The sequence below is a fragment of the Myxocyprinus asiaticus genome, chromosome 20 (genome assembly GCF_019703515.2).
Source record: "Myxocyprinus asiaticus isolate MX2 ecotype Aquarium Trade chromosome 20, UBuf_Myxa_2, whole genome shotgun sequence".
NCBI lineage: Eukaryota > Metazoa > Chordata > Actinopteri > Cypriniformes > Catostomidae > Myxocyprinus > Myxocyprinus asiaticus.
The window spans coordinates 22,222,230-22,239,091 of NC_059363.1; the positions used below are offsets into that span (position 1 = coordinate 22,222,230).

The 16,862-nt window shown below is 40.0% G+C and overlaps 1 protein-coding gene across 7 annotated transcripts in view; it reads left to right on the forward strand.

The window, feature by feature from the left end:
- The window catches only part of heatr5a (HEAT repeat containing 5a), a 39,388-nt gene that overhangs the window by 11,796 nt on the left and 10,730 nt on the right, over positions 1–16,862 (forward strand). For 6 of the 7 annotated variants that reach the window (XR_007892222.1, XR_007892223.1, XM_051646430.1 and 3 more), the window contains exons 11-26: positions 617–728; positions 918–1,070; positions 1,305–1,404; positions 1,896–2,005; positions 2,285–2,448; positions 2,771–2,934; positions 5,565–5,670; positions 5,801–5,991; positions 6,086–6,245; positions 6,330–6,519; positions 6,652–6,821; positions 8,265–8,291; positions 9,208–9,352; positions 14,995–15,174; positions 15,569–15,805; positions 15,959–16,137. Coding sequence is in view for 5 of the 7 variants with exons in the window: in XM_051646430.1 (XP_051502390.1) it covers positions 617–728; positions 918–1,070; positions 1,305–1,404; positions 1,896–2,005; positions 2,285–2,448; positions 2,771–2,934; positions 5,565–5,670; positions 5,801–5,991; positions 6,086–6,245; positions 6,330–6,519; positions 6,652–6,821; positions 8,265–8,291; positions 9,208–9,352; positions 14,995–15,174; positions 15,569–15,805; positions 15,959–16,137 (2,388 nt within the window). In the remaining 2 variants the exon portion in view is untranslated. The remainder of the gene's footprint in view (positions 1–616; positions 729–917; positions 1,071–1,304; positions 1,405–1,895; positions 2,006–2,284; positions 2,449–2,770; positions 2,935–5,564; positions 5,671–5,800; positions 5,992–6,085; positions 6,246–6,329; positions 6,520–6,651; positions 6,822–8,264; positions 8,292–9,207; positions 9,353–14,994; positions 15,175–15,568; positions 15,806–15,958; positions 16,138–16,862) is intronic. The other variant, XM_051646433.1, reaches the window with a different exon arrangement.

The window sequence follows — 16,862 nt, forward strand, 5'->3', positions numbered from 1 at the left end:
CTCCCCAATTTGGAATGCCCAATTCCCAATGCGCTCTAAGTCCTCATGGTGGCGTAGTGACTCAGTTGCCTCCGCGTCTGTGACCGTCAATCCGCGCATCTTATCACGTGGCTCGTTGAGCGCATTACTGCAGAGACATAGCGTGTGTGGAGGCTTCACGGCATTTTCCGCAGCATCCACGCACAACTCACCACGCGCCCCACCGAGAGTGAGAGCTACATTATAGTGACCACGAGGAGGTTACCCCATGTGACTCTACCCTCCCTAGCAACCGGGCCAATTTGGTTGCTTAGGAGACCTGGCTGGAGTCAACAAATGCTTTTTTTTGCAGTGAGGAGGAAGTTTTTAGTTCTGAAACTAACATTATGTTTTTGTAGTAAAATTACCTCTTTTATGTCAAAAGATGAAGGGAAATTTTATTCCTCATGTCATGACCCCTTTAAATATACTGTAATAGTGCAATTTAAGGGAAAAGCAGAATTATTCTCTCTCCTGAAATATGATGATTTGTGTCTTCTTCCTTATCAGTGTTATTGGTGTAATTTCTGGCAACTTTAATATATATATGACGATTACTCATTTGAACACTGTTTTACTTCTGATGGACTGGATGCAGGTGGTGATGACTGTGGCTGAAGATCTTCTGCGTTCTGCTGCTCAGAACAGCAGAATCTCCATCCAGCGCACTCAAGGAGGCTGGCTGCTACTCAGTGCCCTCTCTACACTGTGTACGAATTAGTCCTCATGCTTTATTATCTTTAATTTCATTATGTCAGTTGACAAGATTTGGCAATACATACTACATTGTGTATCGGACAGTGAGCTCAAAGTTTGCCTTCTCTTTGCAGACAAGACTTTGTTAGACCAGCAGAAATTTCTTTCAAACATCCTTTTTCTTACTGATCTTTTCCTTTAAGGTCCTACTGTAGTGGAGCATCACCTGCCTCGAATGCTGTTGCTATGGAAATGTGCCTTCCCGCTGTCTGTAAAGGACTTGGAGAGTGAGCTGCGGCGTGGAGACTCCTTCACCTGGCAGGTGACCCTGGAGGGCCGAGCTGGAGCACTGTGCGGTGAGAGTCTTTGACAAGTCTCACAGGCTTTACACTCCTGTCTCTTTTTCCTTTTTTAACTCTTCAGTGTGGATCAGTCCATCTGCTGATCTGCTCCCTTGACCTCACAATAATAAACGTTGTTTTAAGTTCTTTGCTTTACTGAAGACAGACAGAAACATCGCTCAGGATATTTGATCTTCATAGTTTGTGTTCCTCACCTCATTACGCATGTGTGTGTCATCTCCCGTCTAGCAATGAAAAGTCTGGTGTTGCATTGCAAAGACCTCCTTACCGATGATGTCATCAGTCGTCTGCTTCCTCTCCTGTCCTGTGCAGTGGCCCTGCTCACTCAGTGAGTGTTTCGTGGTTGTTTCAGACAAAAACAGAGCACCATAAAGTTAGTAATGGGTAGTTGATGCATAACATATCTATGCATTTATTTTTTTTATCAGCATTTTTTTTTTATCAGCATCAATGTCAAAATGTATTTGAATGTGTAATAGAAAGTGTATATCTTAGAAGCTGTAACTGGTCACCATTCCTTATAGCCTTATTTTTTTGCCTTCACTTTTTAAATGGTCCTGCGGTGTGACAATTACATTTTGTAAAGTACAAATATTCCACGTAGTCTCTCAATTAATATGCTGTCTAAAGCTGCATACATTGTAAATGTAAAAGAATTAGCAACATGCTGTTTTAAATAGTTTTTGATGGAATATGGCATGTCACACCGCAGGAACAACTTCCCAAAAGGATTTCATGTCAACTACTCTAATAGACAGGATGTTCCATCAGACAGTGCGTTTGCATGATATGATATTTAGTGCCCATCTCCTCTTTTAGGCTGCCCTCACTCATCAAATCCTATGGAAAGCAAATAAAAAATGCTGCCACTGTCTTCAGATTGAGAGTGTATGAGATCCTCACAGTGCTGCAGCCTAAAACATATGAAGGTAAGCAAATTCTAAAATGAAGAAGACTCTGTTGGCCTGGATAATGCGCTGCTGTGTGATTTTTTTTTTTTTATGTAATGTATTTTGAGCCTTCTATGAGTGGTTTTTGCCCTTGTTGTCATGTAAAAAGTGATATATGAGATGCATCATTATGTGCTTTGAAGTCCAACTGAGCTGCTTGGATTGTCTTTTCCATATGTTGTAATTGGATATGGAAGGTCAGCCATTTGATTGCCCAATTATTTATTTGTTTACTTTGATTTGGTTGTGTTGGCTCAGAGAGCTTTGGCACAGTGTTGAAGCAGCTGCTGAATGACCTGACTGGGCCAGAAATCACAGCAGGTGCCGAGCTGAATCTGCTGCCCACGCTGTGCTACAGCCAAGACCTTGCACTGCTGGGACCGGGACTACAGGATATGGACCAGCACTACATCGAGGAGCAGGTCGGCATCACAGCAAGTTCAGCTCCATAATGACAAAACCAAACTAAATATTATCACTGACATGGTCGTGATGGATGGATTTCTTCTGTTTTCATTTATTCATCCTCATGTTGTTCCAAACCTGGATTACTTAAGTGGAAACACAAAAGGAATGTTAGACAGAATGTTAGCCTCAATCATCATTCACTTTCATTGCATCTTTTTTTCATACAATAGTGACTGAATAAATTATGACCAAATTGTCATTTTTGGATGAACTATAACTTTAAACCCTGTTGTGTTTGTTCGTTCATCTTTTTGTATTTTCTGTGTCTGTTTGAAGCTCCATGGGGGTGGTTCTGGAGGTGGGACTTTAGAGTATGACCCTTTCACCATTTTTGAGAAAGCTCAGGAGGTTCCTACCCCCCTCCCTCCAGCCTGTGCTCTAACGGCAGCAGCTGTCCAGCTGTTTGGAGTAATTTTCCCTCACCTGGGCATCCAGCAGAGGTATGTTCACCTTCACCAGAGTAACTGCTGCTGATGCTGAAATGAAGGGCTGTCTGAATGATGTTGCTTCTTTATTAGCATACTATCATTCACATGTGTGACTGTTGTTTGATGCGTTGAAGGCTCTCACTTACTTGGAGTGGCTTTAGTTAAGCTCAGTTGAAAGGATCCTGAAGAAAACAAGAGATACACTGAGATACATAAAAACTTCAATTAATTTATATAGGACCTTATGCAAACAAAACAATGCATAGTGCTTCACATGTGCAAATTAACAGGTAACACTGATGAATTGTTAAACACAGATGAATATTTAAACAGCTATTGGCTATTTAATTAATTGTTTTCTACAGCTTTGTAGTGCCTTTCTTTTTCCTAATGATTGATTTGCACAAATAATGTCCCACACTTCTTGTTTATATAGTTTATTTATGTTACATTCACTGGAATGTGGTTATTTGTTCACTCCTAGATTGATGTTTACCAGCATGACCAATTAAAGTTATTTGGATTGTTATATGCAACTGATACTGTTATTGATAGGCTAATGCTTGCTGGAACTGGCCTTAATGAGGACCAGAAGCTTTTTGAAACACTTTCATATGCACCACAGCCAAATTTGCAACTAGACAGCTGCATACATTTGCATAATTGGGGGCTGTTCTGGCCCTGTCATTCTGCCATACATTAGTAAACACAACAGTGGTGAGGAAATTATACTTATCTTATGGAGCCACCTGTCTTACTGCAATGCATCCTTCATCCCTTGATGTACCGCTAAAAGCTTGCGTGTATTTTTTGCTTCTTCATTTTTTAAATATAGAAGAGTGACAAAGACCTTCAGTTTTCCAGAAGCATTGTTAAAGGGACAGTTCACCCAAAAATGAAAATTCTCTTATCATTTACTCACCCTAATGCCATCCCAGATGTGTATGACTTTCTGTCATCTGCTGAACTTAAATGAAGATTTTTTGGAAGAATTTCTCAGCTCTTTTGGTCCATACAATGCAAGTGAATGGGTGTCAAAATTTTGAAGCTCCAAAAATCACACAAGTCTGCATAAAAGTAATCCATAAGACTCCAGTGGTTAAATCAATATTTTCAGAAGCGATATGATAGGTGTGGGTGAGAAACCGATCAGTATTTAAGTACTTTTTTACTATAAATTCTCCTCCCTGCTCAGTCAATCTCCATTTTAACTTTCACATTCTTCTTCTTGTGTTTTGGTGATTCACATTCTTCATGCATATCACCCTCTACTGGGCAGAGAGAAGAATTTCAAGCAAAAAAAGACTTAAATATTGATCTGTTTATCACACACACCTATCATATAACTTCTGAAGATATGGATTAAAACACTGGAGTCGTATGGATTAATTTATGATGCCTTTGTGCTTTTTGGAGCATCATTGTATGGACCACAGAGCTGAAATATTCTTCTACAAATTATAATTTGTGTTCTGCAGAAGAAAGAAAGTCATACACATCTGGGATGGCATGAGGGTGAGTAAATGATGAGAGAATTTTCAGTAGTGGGTGAACTATCCATTTAACGTTTTCAAGAGCATTTTCCGAGAGGAATAAACTTTGGTTTATTTATTTTTTCTCCCCGATTTGGAATGCCCAATTCCCACTACCTAGCAGGCCCTCATGGTGGCGCGGTTACTCATCTCAATCCGGGTGGTGGAGGACAAGTCTCAGTTGCCTCCGCTTCTTAGACAGTCAGTCCGTGCATCTTATCATGTGGCTCGTTGCGCATGACACCGCGGAGACTCACAGCATTTGGAGGCTCATGCTACTCTTCGTGATCCACGCACAAATTTCCATGCACCCCACTGAGAGCGAGAACCACTAATCGCGACCACGAGGAGATTACCCCATGTGACTGTACCCTCCCTAGCAACCGGGCCAATTTGGTTGCTTAGGAGTCCTGGCGGAGTCACTCAGCACACCCTGGATTAGAACTCGCGACTCCAGGGGTAGTAGTCAGCATCAATACTAGCTGAGCTACCCAGGCCCCCTGGTTCCCTACTCTTGATATTTAAGATACATATATGAATTTACAAACAGTTTTGTAATTCTTTGGTAGGGGCGGGTGGTATTATCCAAAATTGTAATCGATTAAATTTTTTATCATGGTAGCAGTATACAGTATTTCACAATAGAGTTATTTTTGCTGGAAATTCAATGAAAGTTGCTTATATTGTAACAACCATGTGGTAATGCCTATTTTGGATAATCCAGTGAATTAAACGCAAAAGATTATTGTCATTTGATTTTATGGATGCAAATGAAAAGATATGAGTATTCATAACAAATCAATAATAATGTCTGGCATCTGTGCAAAAATAGCTGCTTCACTTCATAGTTTTCTAGATTCATAAATCTGCTGCTGTATAAATGGTATAGCAAAATCTCTACCAGTAGACACCTTTCTACCATTCCATGATATATATATATATATATACTGTCATACCTCCCAGCCCTATGCTTTGATAGTTTTTTAGGCCTTTATCTCCAGAAGTAGCTGTGCTCTGACCAGTACTAGTGACAATGATTTACTGTACACCTGTTAAGGTTTTGGGTCAGTTTCATTATGTATAGCGGTATCTTTGCTATTTCCTTCTTAGGGCTCAGATCCTGGAGCAGTTCTGTGGGTTTGTGAGACAGCTTAAAGGAGCCCGGCAACAAACAGTTCAGATCCATGTAGCTGCTGCTTTCTGTTGCGCTTTGAAGGTAAGAAGATATTTTGATACTTTAAGATAATTTTAGAACCATTGCAGTCACACTGTATAAAGTGGTCTGTTTGTCTGTCAGTTTGTTTGATTCTCTTTCTCTCTCTCCTCCTCCCTTTTCCTCTGTGTAGTGTTTAGCATCAAGTCGGAGGAATTTGGGTCCAGAGGAGGTACAAAGACCGGCCCTGTCTCTCCTATTGGGGGCGCTAGAGGGTTCAAACCCTCTCTTGCGGTGCATGGCTGCTGAGGGTTTAGCCAGGCTGGTGCAGGTTCTTAATGACTCCAGCTTTACTGTTTCCATCACTCTCATGAGCTTTGACAAGTGAGTATTTGCAATAAGAACCATGTTTGTTTTCAAGCCTCAAAAAAACAGAATATGAAATTAAGCATTTGAAATGTATGGAAATGTATTCCAGACTAAAGACAGCAAGGGATGCCATCACACGCACAGGTCATGCTTTGGCACTAGGGGCTGTCTACCGCTACCTGGGTGGTATTAGCTCCACCCAGTTCCTTAGTGCCTGTGTTGGGGTCCTCTTTACCCTGTCCCAGGACAGCACTTCACCTGAAGTTCAGGTACACACACCACCTGACCTGATGCATATAATCAATATATGATTATTGGAAATGTGTAATTGGTAAACTGTGTGTGTATTGCAGATGTGGGCTCTCCATGCTCTGTCTATGGTGGTGGATCTAGCAGGGCCTCTGTATCACTGTCACCTGGAGGCCAGTTTCACTTTGGTGCTACGATTGCTTTTGTCAACACCACACACACATGTGGAAGTGCAGCAGAGCCTGGGTCGCTGCCTTAATGCCCTTATTACCTCCATGGGTCCTGATCTGCAAGGTAGACACACACTTACATACCAGTAAACACATTCACACAGTTGGTACATTGTGATCATGCTAGCAAGACTTCAAACACATTCTCTTCTCTCTGGTTATGGTACTGTATGTAAATGTCTCTGGCTGTCCACAGGTGAGGGTGTAGTTGTGTGTATGGTGAGAACATCATGTTTGGTGGGCTGTGCTGTGATGCAGGACAGTCCAGACTCTCTGGTCCAGGCCCAAGCCATCTCTTGCCTCCAGCAGCTGCACATGTTTGCTCCACGCTTTGTGAACCTGGCCAGCCTGGTGCCCAGCCTCTGTGTATGTGATCAACACACTTAACACACTCACAGTCATACTGAGCAACCGACAGTTAGACATCTCCATGTCAGTTTGACAGCATGAAACAATGCAGTTAACTTTTGTGACTTCCTGTATTTCTGAGTAAAACATAATATTTAATGGGACATGAAGGATGGGAATTCATTTTATTTGGGATTTGATTGGATCATAAAATGTTTGTCAATTATATTATGGTCATTGATTTTTATCCCCACCCACATGGCCTTGGTTGCTTCAGCAGAGCAGAAAAGTGCATTACATTTTTATATTTTTACAAAAGTTTATGAAAACAAACATATGGACACTGATGAGTTGTGCACAATAAGACCAGGAACATTAAGAAAGAAAGCAAATGTGGTCAATATTGAACTGATGTTGTCTTTGGTTCACAGAGTGTGGGTAGTGTTCAAGTTCGAGGAGAACATAGTTTTGGTTAGGAATACATTTTATTTAAAGGAACAGTTCACCTAAAATTAAAACTTCTGTCAAAATTTAAAAGGATTTTTCACCCAAATGAAAATTCTGTCATCATTTATTCACCCTTGTGTTGTTCCAAACAGACATGAATTTCTTTTTTCCATAGAACATTGAAGATGTCAGACAGAATGTTAGCATCGGTCAGCATTCAGTTTTATTGTGTGGAAGAAAAAAAAAAGATGCAATAAAAGTGAATGGTGACTAAGGCTAACGTTGCACCTAATATCTCTTGTTTTTCACAGAATAAAGTCATACAGGTTTGGAACAATTTTAGGTTGATAAATGATGACAGAATTTTCATTTTTGGGGAACTATCCCTTTAAAAATTATGTACATTTTGTTGTTCGAAATACATGTAATTTTTTTTTTCTCGTTCTCAATGTGGCACGTGGTAAGTTGTGCATGGATTGCGGAGAGTAGCATGTGCCTGCACATGCTGGGAGTCTCCGCAGTGTCATGCACACTGAGCCACGTGATAAGATGCATGGATTGACGGTCTCAAGTTTAGCAGAATGTTCAAGACGTTCTTTCCCAAACAACAATAGTAGTCAGTAAACAGTGGCTGTCAGGCCCCTAATATGACAAAATAAAATTATCCATATGACTCTTGTGCTATGTTTAACATCTTTTAAAGCAATAAAATACTGTTGTGTGAGGACCAGACCAAAATTAAAGTATTTTTTGCAGAAAAATCTTTTCCTCTACTTTAGCTCTTACACCTTATTCACGCTTATGCACAATCAAACATGGTGGTTGGAAATTGTACTATCCCTTAGGAGCTGCACAGTTTTATTCTCACTGTAGCACTTTCCACTCTCCACATTAATTTATTGAGAGTCATAGATGTAGTAATAAATCACTGTCCTTGAAATAGAGGTGAGTGTACACGGGCCTGAGTTTGCCCTTGTCTGTAGTGATGGTACTGTTTTCTGCTCTCTCATACAGGAGATCTTATTGGATTATTCTGTGTTGGTAGGTTTTCTCTGCACCTCTCCTGTCAGGCCGCTGCATACGCATACCCTTTCTTTTATTTGCACCTCATATTTCTCTCCCTTTCTAAATTTGCTCCGTTGTTCTCACATTTTTCCCACTGAGAAACTAAATCAAATAGGAGGTCTGGTTTTGAGCATGAACAGACAGTGTCACTGCCTCTAACTGCAGGGTTAATGCCAAGGATTAGATTGGCTTGGCCTTGTCTTTTCTGTTAAGGCTTCTAACACTGACCACCCACACAGTGCACATGGCCTTCACATCCACAGCTGTGGCCTCAGGCCAGTTCAAGCTATAAGCTTTGTAACTGTGAGCTTCAGTCTCTCTCTCTCTCTCTCTCTCTGTCTTTTTTCTTCTTTCTCTCTCTCTCTCTCATTCCCTGCCACAGCTTCACTTAGGCACTAAGACAATATTAGACAGTAAACATGCTTTGTTCTACATGCTCTATTTTTAGATGCTTTGAGTTATGATCCTATTCTTCACAAACAAATCGCTTGTCACATCAATTATTGCTAAAACAAGCCTTGACAGTAGCCCTGCTCTCTCCCTTTCTCCTCTCCCCCTGTCCTTCTCTGCACTGAAAGACTGTTCGTGTGGGATCGTTTTGACATAACGGGACTAACTTCACTGTGGCTGCCACTGTATGCTGATGAGTCTTTGTCATTGTTGCACTTTTCTTGTGCTAAATGTGATGAAGTGATCATCATATTTGATGAAGTTTGTCAGAACACCTATGTTTTACTTGTGAATGCAGCCAATACACTCCAAACTAATACAACTCAGTTCTGTTTTTCACTCACAACTCCTGATTATTATGATCAGACTTATGTTAAGAGCTCATGTTGGAGCTTATTTTGGTTTTATTTAATCTTATCAATGGGCATTTGTGCATGTGCAGATAAACCTGTGCAGCTCGTACCTGTCTCTAAGGCGGGCAGTTGTGGCATGTCTGAGGCAGTTGGCTCAGAGGGAGGCCGTAGAGGTATCTGAGCATGCAGTAGCTCTGGTTAAAGAGCTGCCTCGGAGAGACAACACACAGCTGGGTAAGTCAGCATCACATCCACGACACAGTATAGTATCCTTGCACTTTTATTTCACTGTACTCTGCACTTTGAGGTGGGTTTGACTGCAGTGATGGAACCCCACCCCCCCACCCCCACAGAAGTCCTTGGAACTTTAGGGTTAAAAAATTACCTTAGGACCAATTACCTTGTAATTGCAAACATGGCTAAGAAAAGTGAAGTTAGTTCTGTGAAATTGTCTAGCATTATTTGTTTGCAGATGCCACTTGGTTTAAACGGGTGAGCGATACGACCAAAATCTTGTATCACAATGTGAATCATTTTATATCACAATAATGATATACAGTATATTGCGATATAGTAATTTTATTTGTGATATACACGATATAGCAAAATCTCTATCTATTGACACTCTATATCGTCGCCCGATATACATTATATTGTCATTTCACCACGCCCTACTTGGATTGATATTTTGTTATCTAATGTTGTGATTCCAAACCAGGGGTACATGAGCAGGTTCCATGGGGTACTTAAAAAGAATTAGATTTGCTTAGATTAACCTTTAAAACAAGATGTATGACTTAAATTTAAAATAATAGGGATTAGGACTGTGTAAAAATATAGATTTTCTGATTAATCGCGATCTTCCTTTGAACGAGCATGATATCTATTCTTAAAATCTTAAGATCGATCTTTTAATATGCAAAGTTATGCACAGAGATCTGTGTGTTGAGAGTAAAAGTTTGGTATGACTTGCTCCGTTAATGATCCATGCAATCCATTTGTGATAAATATTGTCTCATTTAATAACATTTCTGTTCTTTACAGTCAGTTGATCAAAAACCACAAACAAGAAACATTTAATTGTAATTATAACAATGCGTGTGACTCCGCTCATTAATATGCACTCAACCAAAACAAAACGCTGAACTGCTGGTTTTCTTAAAGAGACTGCTCCATTTTAGCACTTGTTCTCCATATAAATAATACTTGTATTTACTTGTAATATATGTATATATTGTAGTTAGACCTACATTTTTATTGTTTACATTTTAGGATTTTAAGAATCTAAATCAAATGAACGATTAATCAGAAAATCTATATTTTAACAGTCTTCATCACTATTATTTTTTATTTAAGTCATACATTTTGTTTATTATGTTAAACCAAAGTCTTTTTTCTTTGGAACGCTCCCGGGAGACTTTCCAGTCATGCCAGTGCAGCTCCTATCTACTTGAATGGGTGAACACCGAAATCTCAAAAACGGTTGGTCAGGATTACGATCAAAGGACATATTTCAAATCAGCAGTAAAATCTGACAACGCTGGTATCATAAATTGTGCTTCTTTACCTCAGATTAACGTAAAAAACGCAATTATCCCGGCTTGTATAGCTAATGCGCATGCGCATTCTCGAAATGATTGACAGGTGATTCTGTATCTAAAAGGTGATTGGCTCTTTTACCTGTAAGGCAGGACTTTCTTTCTACATCTGTTGACCGTTGGACGCTAGAGTTTCTGGTTGGGTGTTCCAAATTTCTCCCATTCATTTGAATAGAAGTGGCCCATCTCTGCTAAATAGTCTCTGGTTAAACAAAGCAAAATCGAATTGTGTGATCGAAAACACACACAATTCAATTTTGCTTTGCGATTTTTTGCTTTTTTCGATCGATGCTTTTTTTTTAAATATATATATATATATATATATATATATATATATATATATATATATATATATATATATATATACAGGTGCATCTCAATAAATTAGAATGTCATGGAAAAGTTCATTTATTTCAGTAATTCAGCTCAAATTGTGAAACTCGTGTATTAAATAAATTCAATGCACACAGATTAAAGTAGTTTAAGTCTTTGGTTCTTTTAATTGTGATGATTTTGGCTCACATTTAACAAAAACCCACCAATTCACTATCTCAAAATATTAGAATATGGTGACATGCCAATCAGCTAATCAACTCAAAACACCTGCAAAGGTTTCCTGAGCCTTCAAAATGGTCTGGTTCACTAGGCTACACAATCATGGGGAAGACTGCTGATCTGACAGTTGTCCAGAAGACAATCATTGACACCCTTCACAAGGAGGGTAAGCCACAAACATTCATTGCCAAAGAAGCTGGCTGTTCACAGAGTGCTGTATCCAAGCATGTTAACAGAAAGTTTAGTGGAAGGAAAAAGTGTGGAAGAAAAAGATGCACAACCAACCGAGAGAACCGCAGCCTTACGTTTGTCAAGCAAAATCGATTCAAGAATTTGGGTGAACTTCACAAGGAATGGACTGAGGCTGGGGTCAAGGCATCAAGAGCCACCACACACAGACATGTCAAGGAATTTGGCTACAGTTGTCGTATTCCTCTTGTTAAGCCACTCCTGAACCACAGACAATGTCAGAGGCGTCTTACCTGGGCTAAGGAGAAGAAGAACTGGACTGCTGCCCAGTGGTCCAAAGTCCTCTTTTCAGATGAGAGCAAGTTTTGTTTTTCATTTGGAAACCAAGGTCCTAGAGTCTGGAGGAAGGGTGGAGAAGCTTATAGCCCAAGTTGCTTGAAGTCCAGTGTTAAGTTTCCACAGTCTGTGATGATTTGGGGTGCAATGTCATCTGCTGGTGTTGGTCCATTGTGTTTTTTGAAAACCAAAGTCACTGCACCCGTTTACCAAGAAATTTTGGAGCACTTCGTGCTTCCTTCTGCTGACCAGCTTTTTAAAGATGCTGATTTCATTTTCCAGCAGGATTTGGCACCTGCCCACACTGCCAAAAGCACCAAAAGTTGGTTAAATGACCATGGTGTTGGTGTGCTTGACTGGCCAGCAAACTCACCAGACCTAAACCCCATAGAGAATCTATGGGGTATTGTCAAGAGGAAAATGAGAAACAAGAGACCAAAAAATGCAGATGAGCTGAAGGCCACTGTCAAAGAAACCTGGGCTTCCATACCACCTCAGCAGTGCCACAAACTGATCACCTCCATGCCACGCCGAATTGAGGCAGTAATTAAAGCAAAAGGAGCCCCTACCAAGTATTGAGTACATATACAGTAAATGAACATACTTTCCAGAAGGCCAACAATTTGCTAAAAAATTTTTTTTATTGGTCTTATGATGTATTCTAATTTTTTGAGATAGTGAATTGGTGGGTTTTTGTTAAATGTGAGCCAAAATCATCACAATTAAAAGAACCAAAGACCTAAACTACTTCAGTCTGTGTGCACTGAATTTATTTAATACACGAGTTTCACAATTTGAGTTGAATTACTGAAATAAATGAACTTTTCCATGACATTCTAATTTATTGAGATGCACCTGTATATATATATACTGTATGTATACACCAATCAGCCTAATATTGTGTAGGTCCCCCTCATGCCGCCAAAACTGCTCCAACCTCCATCTCAGAATAGCATTCTGAGATGATATTCTTCTCACCACAATTGTACAGAGTGGTTATCTGAGTTACCTTAGACTTTGTCAGTTCAAACCAGTCAGGCCATTCTCTGTTGACCTCTCTCAACAACAAGGCGTTTCCGTCCACAGAAGTGCCACTCACTGGATGTTTTTTTGTTCTTGGCACCATTCTGAGTAAATTCCATAGACTGTTGTGTGTGAAAGTCCCAGGAGATTACAGACATACTCAAACCAGCCCATCTGGCACCAACAATCATGCCATGGTCCAAATCACTTAGATCATATATTTTCCCCATTCTGATGGTTGATGTGAACATTAACTGAAGCTTCTGACCCGTATCTGCATGATTATATGCACTGCACTGCTGCCACATAATTGGCTGATTAGTTAATTGCATGGATGATTGTTATATATATACAATATACAGTATATATACAGTTGAAGTCAGAAGTTTACATACATCTTAGCCAAATACATTTAAACTCAGTTTTTCACAATTCCTGACATTTAATCGTAGAAAACATTCCCTGGCTTAGGTCAGTTAGGATCACTACTTTAAGACTGTGAAATGTCAGAATAATAGTAGAGAGAATGATTTATCTCAGCTTTTATTTCTTTCATCACATTCCCAGTGGGTCAGAAGTTTATATACGCTTAGTTAGTATTTAGTAGCATCATCTTTAAATTGTTTAACTTGGATCAAATATTTTGGGTAGACTTCCACAAGCCTCTCACAATAAGTTGCTGGAATTTTGGCCCATTCCTCCAGACAGAACTGGTGTAACTGAGTCAAGTTTGTAGGCCTCCTTGCTTGCACACACTTTTTCACATCAGATTGAGGTCAGGGCTTTTTGATGGCCACTCCAATACCTTGACTTTGTTGTCCATAAGCCATTTTTTATTTTATTTTATTTTCTATCCCCTTTTCTCCCAATTTGAAATGCCCAATTCCCACTACTTAGTAGGTCCTCGTGGTGGCACGGTTGCTCACCTCAATCCGGGTGTCGGAGGACAAGTCTCAGTTGCCTCCGCTTCTGAGACCGTCAATCCGTGCATCTTATCACGTGGCTTGTTGTGCATGACACCGTGGAGACTCCCAGCATGTGGAGGCTCATTCTACTCTCCGTGATCCATGCACAACTTGCCACGCGCCACATTGAGTGCGAGAACCACTAATCATGACCACGAGGAGGTTACCCCATGTGACTCTACCTTCCCTAGCATCCGGGCCTATTTGGTTGCTTAGGAGACCTGGCTGGAGTCACTCAGCACACCCTGGATTCGAACTCGCGTCTCAAGGGGTGGTAGTCCTTAACCACACAATATTAATAGTGGAGGTTCATCATTTACATGATGCGTGTTTTGAACTTCACATAAAAAAAGCACTGCAGAGAACGTCTTTTTTGCTGGCACTGCGCACGTCAATGATACTTAATGCTAATTGTCCGGTAAGACGGAAGCACAACAGGACACCGGGGAAACCTTAAGCTTAACTCCAGCGAGTCTTGTTAATGCAGCTTTTCACAGGTGGTCCTTTCGCCATCACTTGATCAATGACACAGAATCATTGTTGTGTGTGTGTTTGTGGTGTGTGCATCAGTGTATTGACCCTGGAAACATCGCAAAGGTTCAGCCCTATTCAAAGCAGTGGTTAGAACTCACACAGAGCTGAATAAAATATCAGAAACTAATGTAAAAATTGGTAGATTTGTTTTTCATTAATTGCATGCGTTAACATTAATAGTATACCAAAATGATGAAAGAATTACATTTGTTACATTTTAATAAATTGAATAATTAACAGCATTAGTCTGTTCTAATTGCACATTACATGACTCATTTGGCCAGTTTTTGTTGTTGTTGATAAAAAAAATAAATAATAACTGCCCATTTTAATAATGTTAAATGATATTTAGCCTTTGGTACACATTTTTGGTTGTGTGTCGATGAAGGGGTACTTGAGCCTTACTAATGGTGCTGTGGGGGTAATTACGACAAAAAAGGTAGGGAAACACTGATCTAATGCAGTGGAAGTTCTATATTTTTAGGTGTGGCCTAAAAAAAACGTTTGGGGGGCACTGTAACTGAATTTAAATTGAAAATCATAAAGGTCTTTGCTTTTTATTTTTAATTTTTGAACAGAGTACCAAACATCATCAGGCTCAAAGGTGATATGTTCATTTCTTAAAAATAAGTGATTGGATAGGATGTTTTGTAAATTGTTATTGTCTATCCTGCAGATGTCACTATTAAAGAGGTGGGTTTGGAGGGAGCTCTGTTCAGTCTGCTGGATAGGCAGTCTGACCCGCACATATGCCGAGACATCCGGGAGACACTGGTCCACATGATAAGCTCTGCTGCTGAGGGCAATCTGGCACACTGGCTGAAACTCTGCAAAGATGTGCTCTCTGTCTCTGCAGGTGGGCTTAGTTGTTCGAGCAGAATTAGAACAAAAAAGAACAACAAATTTGTTAATCTCAGGAGTCATCTCCTGTATCTTGAAGGCCTATTCACACCAAGAATTTGAAATTGTGAATTGTAAAAAAAAAAATTAAAAAAAACTTTCCACATCAAACGTATTAACACAAAATGTTTATCTCCATGGGGATGTGTGGTTTAATTTTAAAATCTTGTCTTAGCGAAAACTAGGTTTGAATAAGTCTTGAGATTGCCTTTAAACTGGGATCTCTAATTGAATAGCATTTACTGTGTACAGCTTCATGAGTATTCCTCCTTCCTTTTTATCTATGCTACTTTTTTAAAGAGACTTACCATTGAGGATTTCATTTTTGTTCTGGGTTTATCTTCCCTTAGACTCAACCGCAGCTGCCTCTGTAGAGACACAGCAGGAAGACGATGGAGATCGATATGACGACTCCTCTGCATTCCACGCAAAGCCTGAGTCCAGTGGCCCCTTCAACAACCTGCGCTGGTCCACTCGTGTCTTTTCCATGGAGTGTGTATGTCGTATAATAGCCCAGTGTGAGAACGGAGATCTGGCTCATTTCAACATGGCACTTGCTCAAGAACAACGTTTACATGAGTCCACAGGTAAGACACATTACACACATTTGTGTTTCTCTGTGTCTTTCTTGATACGCTCTCAGATCCAACAGTGTATCACTGAAACTTAGCACCATCTTCTGGGGCGATACACATACTTTTGTTAACCGTGTTAATACCTGCACCCCTTCTGTCTCGCAGATTTCCTGGTTCTCCACTTGGCAGACCTCATCCGCATGGCTTTTATGGCAGCCACAGACCACAGTGATCAGCTCAGACTGGCCGGTTTACAAACACTGCTGGTCATTATCTGTAAATTCTCCAATGTGCCAGAGCCCGAGTTCCCTGGCCATGTCATTTTGGAACAGTATCAGGCCAATGTAAGCAATTGCTTTCCAGCATCAGTCTTAAAATCAACTGCATGCTTTTAAATTCAGAGAAAGGTGTTGAAAAGAAGACTTTGTGATTAAGTGTTTTTTCCAAACAAGTAATGTTGTACTTTAATCACTTTATTCAATGAGGTGTTTCCTAGATGCCTTTGAAATTATCTTTGGTTAATGATCTTTTCCCTAAATGCACAGGTTGCAGGTTATTTTCAGGGACTTTCAGCTGTTAGTAATTTTTTTTAAACTTCCTGCTAGACACAAGGATGGTTGAAAGTTTAATACTGTATGTTCAGAATTGTACAGTGTAGCTCTCAGCTGTTAGAGCCCCCCCCCCCCCCCAAGAAGTACCTGAGCTTGCTCATCAGTCTCGTTACTAAGTGTGTGTGTGTGTGCATGTGTGTGTACACATGTGAGGGCATGTATAACTTACACTAAATTAGGTTATATGTGGGCTTTGCAAGGGGGCGTAGTTTCGAATAGTGACGTGAATCATCTTCAGCATCATGTGCTAGAATGTGTTACACCAGGGGTGCTCACACTTTTATGGCATGAGATCTACTTTTTCATTACCCTATTACAGTAAGATCTACCATGCACAATTTAAATAAATATTGTGTTGTCATGATACCAACATTTCAGCAGGCGGAACCAATACCAGTGAAATTTTGTGATTCTCGGTGCAAAAACTAATACTAACTAATTTATTAACTAGACAAGGA